General features: G+C 43.1%; 1 protein-coding gene across 4 annotated transcripts in view; it reads right to left on the bottom strand.

Annotated features, from left to right (window-relative positions):
- camkk1a (calcium/calmodulin-dependent protein kinase kinase 1, alpha a) overlaps positions 1-18,597 on the bottom strand; it is a 137,701-nt gene that overhangs the window by 80,071 nt on the left and 39,033 nt on the right. For all 4 annotated transcript variants that reach the window (XM_024432640.2, XM_024432641.2, XM_024432639.2 and 1 more), the window contains exons 2-3: positions 15,180-15,615; positions 1,843-1,890 (exon numbers count right to left, since the gene is read on the bottom strand). In XM_024432640.2, coding sequence (XP_024288408.1) covers positions 1,843-1,890; positions 15,180-15,518 — 387 coding nt within the window. In that variant the 5' untranslated portion in view covers positions 15,519-15,615. The remainder of the gene's footprint in view (positions 1-1,842; positions 1,891-15,179; positions 15,616-18,597) is intronic.

The following is an 18,597-nucleotide window of genomic DNA, read 5'->3' as shown; positions in this document are numbered from 1 at the left end:
TAAAGCTTATTATGTATTTTATACAGTCTTTTTTTGCTCATCTTTATCAAGGTTGCCAATCATTTAGTACCTGATTGAATATGCACTGCATTCTGAAAGTATTGATTAATACCCCATAATGACAAAGCGAAAACAGGTTGACATTTTTGCAAATGTTTATATATATAAAAAACAGAAATACCTTACTTCCATCACTATTCAGACCCTTTGCTATGAGACTCGAAATTGAGCTCAGTTGCATCCTGTTTCCATTGATCATACTTGAGATTGGAGTCCACCTGTGGTAAAATCAAATGATTGGACATGATTTGGAAAGGCACATACCAGTCTATATAAGGTCCTACAGTTGACAGTGCATGTCAGAGCAAAAACCAAGCCATGAGGTCAAAGGAATTATCCGTAGAGCTCTGAAACAGGATTGTGTCGAGGCACAGATCTGGGGAAGGGTACCAAAAAAAATTGGCAATATTGAAGGTTCCCAAGAACACAGTGGCCTTTATCATTCTCAAATGGAAAAAGTTTGGAACCACCAAGACTCTTCCACGAGCTGGCCGCCCGGCCAAACTGAGAAATCAGGGGAGAGGGGCCTGGGTCAAGGAGGTGACCAAGAACCCGATGGTTACTCTGACAGAGCTCCAGAGTTCTGTGGGGATGGGAGAACCTTCCAGAGGACAGCCATCTCTGTAGCACTCCACCAATTAGGCCTTTATGGTATTGTGGCCAGACGGAAGCCACTCCTCAGTAAAAGGCACATGACAGCCACTTGGAATTTGCCAAAAGGAAACTAAAGGGGTCTCAGACCATGAGAAACAAGATTCTCTGGTCTGATGAAACCAATATTGGATCAAGGGAAAGATGAACGGAGCAAAGTACAGAGAGATCCTTGATGAAAGCCTGCTCCAGAGTGCTCAGGACCTCAGACCGGGGCGAAGGTTCACCTTCCAGCAGGACAACAACCCTAAGCACACATCCAGGACAACGCAGGAATGGCTTCAGGACTCAATGTCCTTGAGTGGCCGATCTGGAGAGACCTGAAAATAGCTGTGCAGCAACACTTCCCATCCAATCTGACAAAGCTTGAGAGGAACTGCAGAGAAGAATGGGAAAAACTCCAAAACACAGGTGTGCTAAGCTTGTAGCATCATACCCCAAAAAACTTGAGGCTGTAATTAACTGCTAAAAGTGCTTCAACAAAGTTCTGAGTAAAGGGTCTGAATACTTGTGCAAATGTTGGATCTCAGTTGTTTAAAAAAAATACATATGCAAACATTTCTAAAAAACAGTTTTTGCTTTGTCAGTATGGGGTATTGTGTGTGGATTGATGAGGGGGGGAAAATATTTAATCAATTTTAGAATAAGTGTGTAATGTAACAAAATGTGGAAAAAAGTCAAGGGGTCTGAATACTTTCCGAATGCACTGTAGATTGAACAGCTAGTACTGTAAATCTAAAATATGGGCCTCTTGTATTGATGGCCAGACCCTCTAAAGGTGAATGTACATTACAATCTATAGGTCCTCTCTGATAGTTACATAAGTCTATCCGGACTGAAAAGGCAGACACAGGCACAGAAAGAGGCAGACAAACAGACAGAGCCAGGCCAGAGATACCACCATCAGTGTTGATAGAAGGTGGCCTATTCTGCTTAGGGATAATATTGATTAGAATAGTTTATTCATTAATGAATTTGTATTTAGTGCCAATGATAGCAGACAGCACAATCAGTGTGAGACAGTTCGATACAACAGGGACAGAATTGTAAAAGAACATGATGTACAAATATCAGAAAGGTGATTGATTGAAGACAGGGTATTCTGCATTTCTGAATTAGTTCAAGGCTCACCTTTCCGATCTCACTCTTCAGCTTGTACTGGTTCAGCTGGATACAGTTCTGCAGGAGGAAGAAAACAAAGGGATGACGTTAAACGAGAATATATGAAAGAAGAGAGAGGATGATTCATCCATCTACCATATCCACCTGAGGAGAGAAATAGAACATTGGATGACTCAAATACAGCGTTGGATTCATGAACAATATGTTCTCCACTGACTAGCTCATTTTAGAGATGTTATTAGTGATGCCTACGGCCACTGAATTCAGTTTACAGTCATACATCCATTACAGTGCTGTATAAACTGCTTGGAGCTCCATAGCAACCACTGATAATGCATGTAGTCAACAAGGGACAAGGCAGAGAGAGGAGCAAAGAGGAGTTAAACAGGGCAGAGAGAGATGGGAAAGAGGAGGAGAGAGAGAAAAATATAATAATAATAAAATATATATATTTATACACAGTGGGACAAAAAAGTTTAGTCAGCCACCAATTGTGCAAGTTCTCCCACTTAAAAAGATGAGGCCTGTCATTTTCATCATAGGTACACTTCAACTATGACAGACAAAATGAGAAGGAAAAAAAAAATCAGAAAATCACATTGTAGGATTTAATGAATTTCTTTGCAAATTATGGTGGAAAATAAGTATTTGGTCAATAAACAAAAGTTTTTCTCAATACTTTGTTATATACCCTTTGTTGGCAATGCCAGAGATCAAACGTTTTCTGTAAGTCTTCACAAGGTTTTCACACACTGTTGCTGGTATTTTGGCCCATTCCTCCATGCAGATCTCCTCTAGAGCAGTGATGTTTTGGGGCTGTTGCTGGGCAACACGGACTTTCAACTCCCTCCAAAGATTTTCTATGGGGTTGAGATCTGGAGACTGGCTAGGCCACTCCAGGACCTTGAAATGCTTCTTACGAAGCCACTCCTTCGTTGCCCGGGCGGTGTGTTTGGGATCATTGTCAGGCTGAAAGACCCAGCCACATTTCATCTTCAATGCCCTTGCTGATGGAAGGAGGTTTTCACTCAAAATCTCACGATACATGGCCCCATTCATTCTTTCCTTTACACGGATCAGTCGTCCTGGTCCCTTTGCAGAAAAACAGCCCCAAAGCATGATGTTTCCAGCCCCATGCTTCACAGTAGGTATGGTGTTCTTTGGATGCAACTCAGCATTCTTTGTCCTTCAAACACGACGAGTTATAAAAGTTATATTTTGGTTTCATCTGACCATATGACATTCTCCCAATCTTCTTCTGGATCATTCAAATGCTCTCTAGCAAACTTCAGACGGGCCTGGACATGTACTGGCTTAAGCAGGGGGACACGTCTGGCACTGCAGGATTTGAGTCCCTGGCGGCGTAGTGTGTTACTGATGGTAGGCTTTGTTACTTTGGTCCCAGCTCTCTGCAGGTCATTCACTAGGTCCCCCCGTGTGGTTCTGGGATTTTTGCTCACCGTTCTTGTGATCATTTTGACCCCACGGGGTGAGATCTTGCGTGGAGCCCCAGATTGAGGGAGATTATCAGTGGTCTTGTATGTCTTCCATTTCCTAATAATTGCTCCCACAGTTGATTTCTTCAAACTAAGCTGCTTACCTATTGTAGATTCAGTCTTCCCAGCCTGGTGCAGGTCTACAATTTTGTTTCTGGTGTCCTTTGACAGCTCTTTGGTCTTGGCCATAGTGGAGTTTGGAGTGTGACTGTTTGAGGTTGTGGACAGGTGTCTTTTATACTGATAACAAGTTCAAACAGGTGCCATTAATAAAGGTAACGACTGGAGGACAGAGAAGCCTCTTAAAGAAGAAGTTACAGGTCTGTGAGAGCCAGAAATCTTGCTTGTTTGTAGGTGACCAAATACTTATTTTCCACCATAATTTGCAAATAAATTCATTAGAAATCCTACAATGTGATTTTCTGGATTTTTTTTTCTAATTTTGTCTGTCATAGTTGAAGTGTACCTATGATGAAAATTACAGGCCTCTCTCATCTTTCTAAGTGGGAGAACTTGCACAAATGGTGGCTGACTAAATACTTTTTTGCCCCACTGTATATAGAGAGAGGACAGATGGACAGACAGAAAATAGTGAACGAAAGGAAGGGAGAGAGAAGCTCGACCGCTCTTTCGGGGTCGGGTCGATCAAGAGAAAGAGAATTTAAACCTTACATCAGGCTAAGCCTACACGAAACACAGACCTTATTTTAAGTGTTTCTAAAATCGCCCTGTTGGACCGCTAGGTTTTATGCTATTATGACACCTCCATTGTGGGGTTCTATAGGGTCAAGACCCAACAGCACATCAACAACATAAGAGGAAAGAGCACATGAGATATATATATATATATATGAGAGAGAGATGGACAGACCAAGGAAAATTAAAATAAAGAGGGAGAGAAGTAAGGAAAAATTATGAGAAAGGTGGGGATTCAGACTGGGTGCTGTTGCTAGTCTGCTCTGTCGGGTTGATCGATAGAGATAGAGAGAGACAAAGAGCGAAAGGGAAAGAGCGAGAACATTGAGTGGAGTTCCCTCATTACGGTGAGACAGCTGTGGTTTAGGCTTAGACATCCCAGATCCTGGGCCCCTGAAACTGGGGCTCTGCACTGGAGCCGTGAGCATGTTTGCAGTCTGACTGGGGCTGAAACTAAGCCCTGGATACAGTCAATCAATTAATCAAACTTATTTTATAAAGCCCGTTTTACATTAGCAGTTGTCAAAGTGCTTAAACAGATACCCAGCCTAAACCCCAAAAGAGAGCAAGCAATGCAGAGGCAGAAGAGCACAGTGGCTAGGAAAAACTCCCTAGAAGGCAGGATCCTAGGAAGAAACCTAGAGAGGAACCAACTACTGTACGCTGCAGGCCACAGACACACAGGGGGGAGGGGAGTGATCTACCGTGTAACGGGTGAGGTAGTGTAGTACAGCACAGAACGTGGGGTGGTGTAGTACAGCACAGAGGGGGAGAGAGTATAGTACAGCACAGAGGGTGAGGGAGTATAGTACAGCACAGAGGGGGAGAGAGTATAGTACAGCACAGAAGGGGAGAGAGTATAGTACAGCACAGAGGGTGAGGGAGTGTAGTACGGCACAGAGGGTGAGAGAGTATAGTACAGCACAGAGGGTGAGGGAGTATAGTACAGCACAGAGGGGGAGGGAGTGTAGTACAGCACAGAGGGGGAGAGAGTGTAGTACAGCACAGAGGGGGAGAGAGTGTAGTACAGCACAGAGAGGGGAGAGAGTATAGTACAGCACAGAGGGTGAGGGAGTGTAGTACAGCACAGAGGGTGAGGGAGAGTAGTACAGCACAGAGGGTGAGGGAGTGTAGTACAGCACAGAATGTACAGTACGGGGGATGAGTGGCGTGTGCCACTGCACAGGGGACGGCCAGAGAGGGTCAAGCGTAGTACTACAAGAGGTATGAAGACACAAACACACAGTGAGACTCCGAGTGTAAGGTGTGCTACTGTATGTGGAGTGAGATGCAGGAAGTGAAAGTGAGTGAGCGAGAGAGGGACAGAGAGAGCGAGAGAGAAAGAGAAACCGGACACTGTTGTTAGCCCATTGTGCCAGGGCCAGCTGGCGCATGCTCAGTGACATCTCCACTGCAGTATATACTGTATCTGAGGAGCTGATGGATAAAGAGCTGGGCCATGTTGAAGGACTTCAAACACACACACACACACATGTTTTTATTTTTGTTTAACCTTTGTTTAACGAGGCAAGTCAGTTAAGAACAAATTCTTATTTTACAATGACGGCCATGTTCATTGATTGGCTGATTAATGTTATGCTACACAAAGATAAACGTTTTTTTTAAACTAAACTAATCTGTTAGTAGTTGGACTTATTGCACCCATTACTTAGATTGTTGTTCCAGTTTAGATCATTGAGGTAGTCTCAGTATTCAATCTACGCTACCCTTGCAGTCAGTCTGAATGCAGGTTGCAGGTGATAAAAAATGTCACTTGTTGGATATCCTAACACTGGCTGGATTCCAATAGGAATTACACATCACTTTGCAAGCCAACATAATGTGACTTGCAGGCCAGATGTGGCCTATACACCAGGGGTTTCCTAACGCCACTAATGGTATAATGGTATAATGGTATAATGTATGTAATGGTATAACTAGGCCCTCAACTAAAGGCCTTATGATATATACTCAGTTTATTAGGTACACCACCTCATTCACTAAAATTGTTAACTCAAACAGACAGTGAGTCACATGGCCGTGGCTTGCTATTTAAAGCAGGTAGACAAGTTAGTGTTCGATTGAATGTTAGAATGGGCAAAACGACTGACCTAAGTGACATTGAGCATTGTATGATCATCGGTGCCAGGCGTGCCAGTTCCAGTCAGTGGTGGAAAAAGTACCCAAATGTCATACTTGAATAAAAGTAAAGATACATTCATAGAAAATTACTCAAGTAAAAGTGAAAGTCACCCATATAAAATACTACTTGAATAAAAGTCTAAAAGTATTTGGTATCAAAAGCAAATGTAATTGCTAATATATACTTAAGTATTAAAAGTAAAAATATAAATAATTTAAAATTCCTTATATTAAGCAAACCAGACGGCACAATTTTCTTGTTTTTTTAGTTACGATAGCCAGGAGCACACTCCAACACTCAGACAATTTACAAACGAAGCATTTGTGTTCAGTGAGTCCGCCAGATAAGACACAATAGGGATGACCAGGGATGTTCTCTTGATAAGTGCATGAATTTGAGCATTTTCCTGTCCTGCTAGCCATTCTAAATGTAACGAGTACTTCTGGCTGTCAGGGAAAATGTATGGAGTAAAAAGTGCATTATTTTCTTTAGGAATGTAGTGAAGTAAAAGTAAAAGTTGTAAAAACTATAAATAATAAAGTAAAGCACAGATCCCCAAAATAATAGTACTTTTAATTAAGTACTTTACACCACTGGTTTCCAGTATCTCAAAAATGTCTGGCCTCCTGGGCTTTTCACGCACAACAGTGTCTAGGGTTTACCGAGAATGGTACAACAAAAAAAAAAACATCCAGTCGGCGAAAACAGCTTGTTAATGAGGTCGAAGGCCACAAACAGGCAAATAACGGCACAGCACAACTGTGGTGTGCAGAACGCCATCTCGGGAACGCACAACTTGTAAGTCCTTGTCACGGATGGGCTACTCCATCAGATGACCCAGAAAGCCATTCCTCCCTCCCTCCTATTACTCCACCCATCCCTCCACTCCCTTCTACCCTCTCGGGGGGTGAGATTTGCTGAGCTGTCATTTCCTTCTATGCATCTCTCCCTTGACACGTCTCTTCCTCCTCTCCTTGTCCATTGATTTCTCATTTCTCCTCATGTCTTACAGGGAGGATGGATATCATGTTCCTCATTTAGTAACTGGTCGAAACAAGTGTGCTATGTAGGGAATAGGGTGTCATTTGGGACGCACACTTAGACACAGTCATGAATACTGTAGCTCTCTGAGAGAATCTCCAACCAAACAAGCATCATGTGTAGCCTGCTGCTGCATCGCTAATATGGCAACAAAACCATCTCTTTCTACTCCTTAGTTTACTTAGCATGGAGGTGGAGAAGAGTATAAACTACACCTCCATTTTAGTTTTGTCCCTCAACTCGAAGTGGCCCTGTAGGAGAAAGTGATCAATAGTTTCTTCCAACCCCTCAGTGAGCGCAGAGACACACACACACACACACACACACACACACACACACACACACACACACACACACCTGAGTGTACTGCGGGAGGATGGGGGCCTGCTGAGATAGACATTAGTCGACCCTGACTAAATATCGGGTGATGAGTCAATAATTAGAGAAGGGAGATTTATTGGTGCCACAACGCTGCTCATGCTTTTTTTCTGAAAAGTGGGAAGGAGATGCTGTCATTGTGGTTGGGAAGTGAGGAGAGAGTGTGAGAGACAAGACGAGAGATGAGAGAGAGAGAAAAGGGAGAGATTCTACAGGAACATAAAAAATATGAGACAAAGGATGTGGGATGCTATTGTGGATGTGGTTGTAATCATGCTTCTGTGTGCTGTGTTTTGTCGAATACTGTTAAAGTATCTCTGTATTGTTTGTTTTGGGTGTTTCTCTACAGATTACTGTTTTTAATCCTCGGTTTAACAACAAGAGACTGAAATTAAAACCACATAAATAAAGCTCATGGTGGAGAGGGGGGGTAGCAGGGAGAAAAATAGAGCAAGAAGGTATGGAAGGAGAAAGAAAGAGAGGCAAAGCATAGTGACCGAGAGAGAAAGAGACAGACAGAAACAGTGACAAACATTGAAAAATACTCCACAGCTTAATAATTTAGGAAAAACATGTTCTCTCCATACCATTTTACTGTCGGTCAGGGGTAGGAACTTGATTCAGCCGCGGGCCGATTGTTGTCGGAGGGAACGGTCGAGGGGGCAGGACACAATTATAATAATTTCTACACTGCAAATTGACCACAACTATGCCCGACCCCCCCAAAAAATATATATATAATTTCATACCTTGATTACATTGAGACACGATCACATTCACTGAGTGCACTAAACATTAGGAACACCTGCTCTTTCCATGACATAGACTGACCAGGTGAATCTAGATTGAAAGCGATGATCCCTTATTGATGTCACTTGTTAAATCCACTTCAATCAGTGTAGATGAAGGGGAGGAGGCAGGTTAAAGAAGGATTTTTAATCCCTGAGACAATTGAGACATGGATTGTGTATGTATGCCATTCAGAGAGTCAATGGGCAAGACACAAGACTTAAGTCTCTTTGAATGGGGTACGGCAGTAGGTGCCAGGCCTACCGGTTTGAGTGTGTCAAGTACTGCAACGCTGCTGGATTTTTCATTCTCAACCGTTTCCAGTGTGTATCAAGAATGGTCCACCACCCGAAGGACATCCAGCCAACTTGACACAACATTGGGACGCATTGGAGTCAACATGGGCCAGCATCCCTGTAGAACTCTTTCAACACCTTGTAGAGTCCATGCCCTGACGAATTGAGGCTGTTCTGAGGGCGAAAGACAGGGGGTGCAACTCAATATTAGGAACTCAATATCCTAATGTTTTGCACACTCAGTCTCAGTGTATGTCTCTTCTTTTATTTGTGGAAATAATTGAAATAATAATAACACATTTGTATTATATTTACCCCTTTTTCTCCACAATGTCGTGGTTTCCAATTGGTAGTTACAATGTTGTCCCATCGCTGCATCTCCCGTACCAACTCAGAAGAGGCAAAGGTTGAGAGCCATGTGTCCTCCAAAACATGAACCCTCCAAGCCACACTACTTCTTGACATGCTGCTCGCTTAACCCCAAAGCCAGCTGAACCAATGTGTCGGCGGAAACACAGTACAGCTGGAGAACAAAGTCAGCGTGCATGCGCCTGGCCCAACACAAAGAGTCACTAGAGCGCGATGGGACAAGGACATCCCAGCCTGCCAAATGCTCCCCCAACCCAGACGACGCTGGGCCAATTGTGCACCATCTCTTGGATCTCCCGGTCGTGGTTGGCTGCGACACAGCCCGGGATCGAACCCAGGTCTGTAGCAGTGGAGGCTCCTCAGTGAAATTTCATAAAAATAAAAACAGTGAAACATTAAAAAAGTTATCCTTTTTAGATAAAACTAAATATATTCATGTCCCAAATAAAATACACTGTTTTGCAATGAAGGTCTACAGTAGCCTCAACAGCACTGTCTGGGGTAGCACCATGGTGTAGCCGGAGGACAGCTAACTTCAGTCTTCCTCTGGCTGCATTGACTTCAATAAAAAAATCTAGGAGGTTCGTAGGCCTCACTCCCTTTCATAGACATACATGGTAATTATCACCACTTCCGGAGGACGTCCTCCAAACAATCAAAGCTTTGCAGTATGAACCGAAATGTTATCCATCCAATAATAGAATTAGGATCAGAGAATGAACCTAGTGTGTTGTGTTGGGGTATTGCCACAGAGCATTATGGGGGTTCTATGTGTTGCTTTGTGTCATTGCTGGATAGAGATTAAGATTAAAGAGTGATAGTTGAGCATTTGTTTTATATTATTCAACTCAAATGTGTTTTTTGTAATTAAAGGAGACGGAGGAGGTTTGCACACTCAGTGTATGTCTCTTCTCAATTATAAATTGTTTTTCTTGGTTTTAGAGCTTTATTTTTGTCACACCCTGATCTGTTTCACCTGTCCTTGTGCTCGTCTCCACCCTCCTCCAGGTGTTGCCCATATTCCCAATTATCCCCTGTGTATTTATACCCTTGTTCTCTGTTTGTTTCCAGTTCGTCTTGTTTGTTTAAGCTGACCAGCGTGTTTCCTGTCTGCACCCATCTTTTCCCAGCCTCTCTTTTCTCATCCTCCTGGTTTTTGACTGTACCTTTGCTCCACCTCTGGATTACTGTCCCTGGCCCTGCACCTTTGCCCTACCCCAGATTATCGACCCCTGCCTGCCTTGACCTGTTTTTTCCCTGCTGCTACAATAAACATTGTTACTTCGACAGTCTGCATCTGGGTCTTACCTTGAGTCCTAATCATTTTTGTGTCCAGTTAGTGCAATTTATTTCAATTTTCCTTGCTAACTTCAGTAGCTAGCTAGCTACCAGCTTGAGTGTGCAGTTTTCTCCGCCAGAATGGTAGAATGGCCAACACTGCCGAAAATGTGGTGGACTTTTTGTTGAAGAACCCCTTTCATTATCTGGGGTACACAGAAAAGGTTTGAATTAACAGGGAGCTTTTCATCAAGCCGCCTGCATTGCTGGCCTGGCCTGCTTTTTTGAAAGTCTGAGCCTTGGTCAAAAGGTGGGTATAGTGACCTGAAGAACATTGAGCTAAAAGGCAAAACAAAAGCAGGGAGCAGATAAATGCCTACATCAGATTCAACCTTCTGGGAAAAAGCTGCATTGATTATGACAAAGGTCTGCGTATTCAAACTGCGCAATACAACGAGGAAGTAAGAAGAAACAAGGATGTTCTCAACACCACTGCGTTTTTGGCCATGCAAGAATTTGCTTTTAGAGGACACGACAAGAGGGAAACTTCCGCCAACAAGGGCAACTACAAGGAGCTTGCAGAGATAATTGCACGTTACGATGCTTTACTTGCTGAACATATCGAACTTTCGACTGTCTTTTCTGGGATGTCGAAAACAATTCCGAATGATTTGATAGCTACCATCCATTAGAAATTAGATTAAAGAGAGAGGTTGACGAGAGGTTAGATTAAAGAGAGAGGTTGCCGAGAGGATTTTGCGTGTGCTCAAGTAGGCTTTCCACTTTCCTCCAGTATTTATTTAGCAAAGATGATAACACATAATCACTCTGGACAGACACAAGCAAAAACTCATGACGTAAATGTTGCAGCATTAGAAATCTGACATGCTATATGGGATGAAAACAAGACTGTTTCAGTCTGATCAACCGTAGGCTACTAATAAGAGCAGATGCATACAGCCTATGCGCCCTGTCCATCTGGCCAGGGTAAACTAATTGGTAACGTTATGTATTTATAGTCCATTTGTGTGTCAGGAGAAAATGTGAATGTGATCAAATTGAGTTTATATTCAAAATTGGGCTGGCTAGGCTGCCTATACGTTTTTAATCCAAAGTTATTAACTGGAATTAATCGACATCATAGTGATGACAGAGTAAAAAAAGGTAGAAGGCCTACAGTTGCATTGGCCTGCATGATGCAAACATGCATAAATCAAGCTCAGCCTTGTGAGTTGTATTGTCTATCAGTTGTTGTCTATGGTTGTCCTAATCTAATCTAAAATCGTGGATGTCGATTATGGCAGCCCCCCACACCTCTCTGATTCAGTTGGGTTAAACACGGAAGACACATATCAGTTGAATGCATACAGTTGTACATCTGACTAGGTATCCCCCTTTCTCTTAAATAGGCTGTATATGAACAAATATAAGGTAGCTGCAGTTTGACAGGGTTTTCATCCCCCCCCAGGGCCAGGAGTTTTTAAAAAACCATCAAAGCCCATAGAAAACCTATTTACAACTGATTAATCACTGTCATACCTTATAGTGTCCAAACTTTTCCTAGATAGGTTAACATATACGTAAAAACTCCAGGCCCCAGGGGGTAAAAATTACCCCACCGCTCTGGAACCTATGGTGCCACCAGTCTGCTTGCAGGTGTCAGTTATCGTCAGGTATGTGGATGATCAGGGATTTATTCAGGAACGTTTATTGGGCTACTTTGATGTGTCAAGTGGGCAAGTTGCGCAGTCTGTGTTTGACTTTATGAATTTTCAGATGTCTGAATTTAACTTCATATAGAGAAACTCGTTGTCCAAACCTACGAAGGCGCAGCTGTAATGGAATGTATCTGCTATTTGTATTTACAGCTAAGTCCCTTCCTGTTCCCTGATTAAGAGGTGATGACTACTCCACTCCACTACCATTGTCAACTTTCTCCTGACATGAACTGAAGCTACATCTCATGAGCCCGCTCAACCACTGGCACATTGGATGTTTCCCCTCCAAGCACTGTGAGTACCCCTATCCATTTTCTCTCATTACTGTATGTAGAGCTAATCACATACACAAACACAATCACATTATTACACATCAATGATTTTACTCCTTGCTTGGACCAACTCATTCTTAGCTCTTTTGTCTAACTGTGTAGTGTGTTATAGTTTTTTTGTTGTCAAATCCTGTCCTGCACTGGTCAAGCCTCTGAACACTCATGCCGCATACCCTCATTCAATCACTGCTGTGATTCCTTTCCATCACTGTGTAAGTAGCCCTCTCATTCCCATTCACCATAATATTGTACTATAAATGTCTTTATTAAATGCTTTCGGTTAAAATAATTAGTCTTTGACAATTTTTGAAACACACTTTGTCATCTCTGTGCGTTCCGCACCTATACCGTGGGTCTCCCATCCTCCTCAATTTTTCAAGTTACCAGCCTCCACTTGTCTGTAGTGATCCCTCTAGCACTGCGATGCGGTGCCTTAGACCGCTGCTCCACTTGGGAGGACCGGTGAACACATTTTTTGCTGAATTTCTGGTGATTTTAGTATTTTGTTTACTAAAAACAGTGGGATGGGATGGTTTGAGGTTTGGTCAAAAATGCTAAAATAAGCAGGAATTCAGCAGAAACATTGTTTCAGTTAGGGAATCTGTTCACCAACTATTCCCACGAATGGATGTCCACCTGTTGCCGACCCCTGCCGTAGGTTATCCATTGTGAGTGAGGTCAGAAGCATTTCCTGGTTCCTTGTCAATCAGCACCGCTACAGCCTGGATGATGCTAACCTCTGCATACCTCCACAGAATGCACAGCGTGAACAACCTGTATACGTCCCAAATGGCACCATATTCCCTAAAAGTGCACTCCTTTTGACCAGAGACCTATGGGGAATAGGGTGCCATTTGGGACGCACACTAAGCCCGGATTCATCCCATATGACACCCTATTCCCTATATAGTGCATTATTTTTGACCAGAGCCTTGTGGGTCCCGGACAAAAGTAGGGCACTAGGGAATAAGGTGCCATTTGAGACAAAACAGACAGCCAGAGCCCGAAAGAACCCTTAAACTGCTCATTCCCACATTTGTATTTCTGAACATTCTCCATGTGTCAGTCATAGCAAAGTAGGATAAACTCATCTCCCTACCTGACAGTTCTACTACCTGAACTGAAAAAAAGAGAGGAAAAACCAACCTTTCATTAAAAAGAGTGTCTTTCAGAGAAGAGCTGGTGGATTACACTCAAATTGTACAACTGATGTACAACACATTTGGCATAATGGTTGTAGAGTTTTTCTGAACAAAAATAAGTACACAAGGGTTGTGCAGACAAAATCTCTATCGCAAACATATAAGATGTTTCATAACGATTGTGACAAATACATTTTGTGAAGCCTAATTGTGTACAGGTCCATAAATGTAAGAAATAGTCTATATACTACACTGGTTATTCCCTTCTCATTCCAGAAGGGAATTCCATGTCCAGACAACCAACTCCTGAGCCTCTCTATACATAAAAAACCATGTCACTTTGAGTGTTTATCAGGGGGCTGGTATAGAGGAGGATGTGTCCCACACAAGGTAAAGGGGTATTGACTAACATGATCCCTTCTCCTGCTCTCTCTGTCCGCCCATAGGATGTCATTATCACACACACACACACACACACACACACACACACACACACACACACACACACACACACACACACACACACACACACACACGACTTGATTGCACCGACATGTACTGTAAGTGAGTGAATCAGGTACCTGCTGAGCTCACTGATGTGACCAATCAACCACATGTTTTTTATGTAATTACCCTAATTCTAATACAACACTCAATAATGATGTGAAGACTGATGTACTCTGACATTCACTAATTCTCCAAAGATACATTTTTATGGGAAGAAAATTACAAAGTCTCAATTGAATGCATGACTGGAGATTTGTATATATTTTACCGGTAATACACAATTCCCAACAGTATTGCAATTGGATCCACTTGGGTATTAACTATTAGGTACATGATTTGGATTCCAGTTCTTGAGGAGTGTATATTCGAAGATTAACTGAGGTAGTGAAGAGTAAGTGAAGTAAATCTTCATCCCAAATGCCACCATATTCCCTAAAAGTGGACTACTTCTGACCAGGGCTTTAGGAAATAGGGTGCCATTTAGTACGCACTCTTGGAGACTATTTCCTAGTGCTCTCTCAGATGAGACCAGACGGTAATTCAGCTAGAGGCAGAATATTCAAGATGTAGATTACAGATTTCATGTCCCCGAGCATAGCACTGATTCATTCAGAGCACACATGTAGGCTACACACACAAAACACACACACAGATGCTGTTAAGACTTAAGCTCTAAGAGAGAGAAATCTCCTGACCCCTCTGTCTGACTGACCGCTTAGTGGCACATCACACGCAGGACATTCACTTTCCATCTAATACAGAAACAGAGGTCTACTTTGCATTAAAAAGCACGAGTCACAATTGCACGATGGACCATACAATCCTACTCATTCAATGTCTGAGAACCCTGGTCACAACACGCACAGCTAAAACACTCACACCAACCTTGACTGCAACAAGGAGAAAATATGATTTTTTTTCACTAGTTTCAACATTTTGGATTTTATTCTATTCATCCTTTATTTAAACCTAGATGAACGTGAACCTCTTGATATTCTGCCAGATGCTCTACCACTTAACTATGCCTCCAAACCCCTTATAAACCTAACAGTTAGCCTTCTTAATTCAACTCAATTTGTTCCAGAGGAGCAATAATAATGATTATTGCATTGAATTGAATTTCTCTCTCTCTCCCTGTGTCGGTGCAGTCAGTTCTCTCACCTCGGCGTCTGAGATGGAGACGCGTTTGGACTCCACGGTGGGTCTGCGTACCACACGGGGGGAGACGTGAGCCCCCCCTGACCTCCCAGATGGGTACGTGCCCCGCTCCTGTAGCGACAGCTTCCTCCCTGAGAGGTGTGGCCGCTGAGCAGGGCCTTTCTTAGCTCCTCCTTGCTGAGCCCCAATCCTCACGCCATTGGCCGGCGAGCCGCCCGTCTCGGTGGTCGTCACAGACACGGTGGCCATCATGGCGGTGAGGTCACTGCGGTCAGGGGTCATTGGGTCGGGGTCAGGGCTGAGGTCGTCCCTTCTGCAGCCCGGGTCGGTACTCATCGCCATCACTGGATGGAGGGATGGGGGAGCGCAGGACGAAGAGGTGAGAGCCCACCAGCATCAACGTGGTGTGGGTCTGGGCCAGCCTGGGGGAGCACTGGATCTGCAGGGAACCGAGAGAGGCGAGAGGGATGAGTTCATATAGAGAAAATGATTTTAATTTAGATTTCCATTTCACATTTCTTTACCCAGGAAGTCCCATTGAGGTCAGGGGACCTCTTTTACAAGGACGTGCTGGCCAAGATGGCAGCTCAATAAAAAGCCATAGATCAAACACACTACATGGTATGGATATCATATGATATGAATGATATGGACACTGATATTGTATTATGTTCCATGATTAACAGGTAAGTGATAACAACCAGAACAATGTAATCTACCCAAGAACATGTATCACAATACACTGCGTAGTTTGATTGAGTCAAGTTCACACATCTAAAAAGGTCACACTGTCATGTATAGGCAGTTTATGACATTGTGCTCTGAGGACAGCCAAGGTAAATAACTACAAGTAGGACAGTGTTTTGTCATCCAGACACCTCAGTGCCCCCCTTCTATCTCTCCCTCTCTCTCTCTGTGTGAGAAGCTGATTGTTCCAGCAGGGCCGGCCAGCAGATTAAGTCGTCCAAGCGTGTGTGTGCGCGTGTGCCGTGTGTGTAGTTGTCTAGGCATGCCGTGTGTGTAGTTGTCTAATTGAAATAAATGACCCTGTGATGAAAGTCAATCTAGGCCCACAGTTAATTATGATCCATTCCTCTGGACATGCCCTTACTGTGAGTGTGTGTGGGTTAACACAGCTCTCATCAACAACATCCACTTCCTCATGCAATTACTCCGAGTGCATGTGTATGTGTGTGTGCTTGAACCTGTGTGACAATCACAGCAGATCTTTGTTCATTGTGAGCCCTTTAATCACAACATGTAAATCAGGGAAGTAGATAGTCATAGTGAGCTGGTATCAAAGCAAGGCTGTGCAGCCAGTTGGTTGATGTGTTGTTGTCTCTGCAGATGAGAGAGCACAGATATGCAAAGTGGACCAGATCTACTCCATCCAGTTATCCATCCAAAGGCCAGGGAGGGAAGAAGAACTGACAAGAAATCTCTCACATTACAATCCTTCCATCTCAAGGAGCCCTTCCACATCTATCTTAGTAAGGGAGTAACACACACATACAGTGAGTAATGCACGCACCCCCACACACACACACACACACACACACACACACACACACACCTCCTTAGTGAAAAGCTGCTCTGGGAAGGTGATTAATGCTTTTACCCCCAAGAGCTCAATGTGTCCACCTCTTTAGGGTCAATAATCCAGAGAAAGGGGTTTGATTGGATATAAAATGGTGAATCTATTTACAATAACCTTTGACCTTTAACCTTTACAATAACCAATAACTGTCTGAATATCAATATTCTTTTAGCGGTTACATTTAGAGTAGTGAAATGGGACATCGTCGTCTTCTGCTATTCCTGAGATTTCTCAGGACACGAAAACCTATCCGTTTAGTTGGACTCAGAGTGCCTTATATTCTAAAATAACTGAGTGCTCCAGTTTTAACTTGGGTCAAATGATTTCATGACGCATTTTATTTTTCACCAGGGCAGTCTTGGCACCATGTCAATTGGAGTCTTTTCACAGAAACATACATGTTTGATTTTATCAAGTATCACTGCCTCTCTCTCACTCACAACAAGCACGGCAGGACACACACATATCAGGGGGGGGGGCGGAATAAATATGGCGTTCTCTTCGGAATAAATATGGCGTTCACAAAGGGGAAGGCAATTTGTTTCCATCCCTTGAGGGATAACAGTCAGGGCTTATTGAAATGGAGAACTCTGTGCTTCAGCAGACAAAGTGTCCATTTAAGTGTGTGTGTGTGTGTGCGCACGCATGGGGACCACTGTGCAAACATTATGTTAAATTGGCATACATTATACCAGTGTAACACTGGCTTATGTTGAGTCTAGAAGTGAGCAGTAGACGTGTGTGTGTGTGTGTGTCCACATGAAAAAACACTTCAGCTCAATATAGAATACTACAGTACTTATAATTCTGAAGTAAACAGTAGTATACTGTTCTACACAATGTAGTATACCTTGATCATGTGTAGTACTTACTGTAGAATTTTGTAGTATACTGTTGGAATACTATAGTGCACTACAGTCCACAAAAGCACTACAGTAATTACTATAGTGTATACCTTCTTTTTTTTTTACTAGAGTATACTATAGTATTTAAAAATAGTATACGATAGTATTTGTTCATGTGGGTGCCAGCATGTGTATGTGTGTCTGCGTGAGAGCATTTGTGTGTCTGCGTGAGAGCATTTGTGTGTATGTGTGTGTGTGTGGGCGTACTTGTCGACCCCACCATGACAGTTCCCTCACAGTGGACGGGCAATCTCAGTCCTGGAGGGCTGGCTGCTTGTTGCCCCTGACAACCATTAATGTGGAGGATATTGACAACACACACATGAACTCAGCCAAAATATTACAGCTTACAATGTTCCCCGGTCTGATAACTGTTGTTCTACCCAACAGTTGGGAAAGCCTTTTAATTGATTGTGATGGTGGTTGAGGCGGAGAGGAGTGGCGGACGCAGGGGAGGGAGGGAGAGAGTTAGAGACAAATACCATTGACTCTTGACCCCATTGAAAAGACACTTCCTGGTATTAACCGTTCTCTATTAGCCAACCAGTGATTAACTGATGCAGCACTCTAGTCTTCAGGAACCATTCATAGGGACTGAGCCTATCAGGGAATGGTATTCATATGATGTCAGGGAGAGAAAGAGTGCTAAACAAGAGGATGTGATGACTTTTAATAAACAAGAGGACTGTGATGACTTTTAATTATTATTATTTGCAATGACAACCTGCACAGCAAATTTGCGGGTGCTAAAATCTTGGTGTTGAGGTAAAAAGTGTTGTATCTGAGTGTTGATTCAAGTAGGGTTAACACCAGCGGGATTGAAATTGACACCAACTGCAGTGAATAAATGAAGTGTTATTTTAAATCACAATGGAATCACCACCGCGTGGTGTTAATCGGCTGTGTTGTCACTATCTCA

The sequence above is a fragment of the Oncorhynchus tshawytscha genome, linkage group LG09 (assembly GCF_018296145.1).
Source record: "Oncorhynchus tshawytscha isolate Ot180627B linkage group LG09, Otsh_v2.0, whole genome shotgun sequence".
NCBI lineage: Eukaryota > Metazoa > Chordata > Actinopteri > Salmoniformes > Salmonidae > Oncorhynchus > Oncorhynchus tshawytscha.
This window is presented reverse-complemented; position numbering and strand designations above follow the sequence as displayed.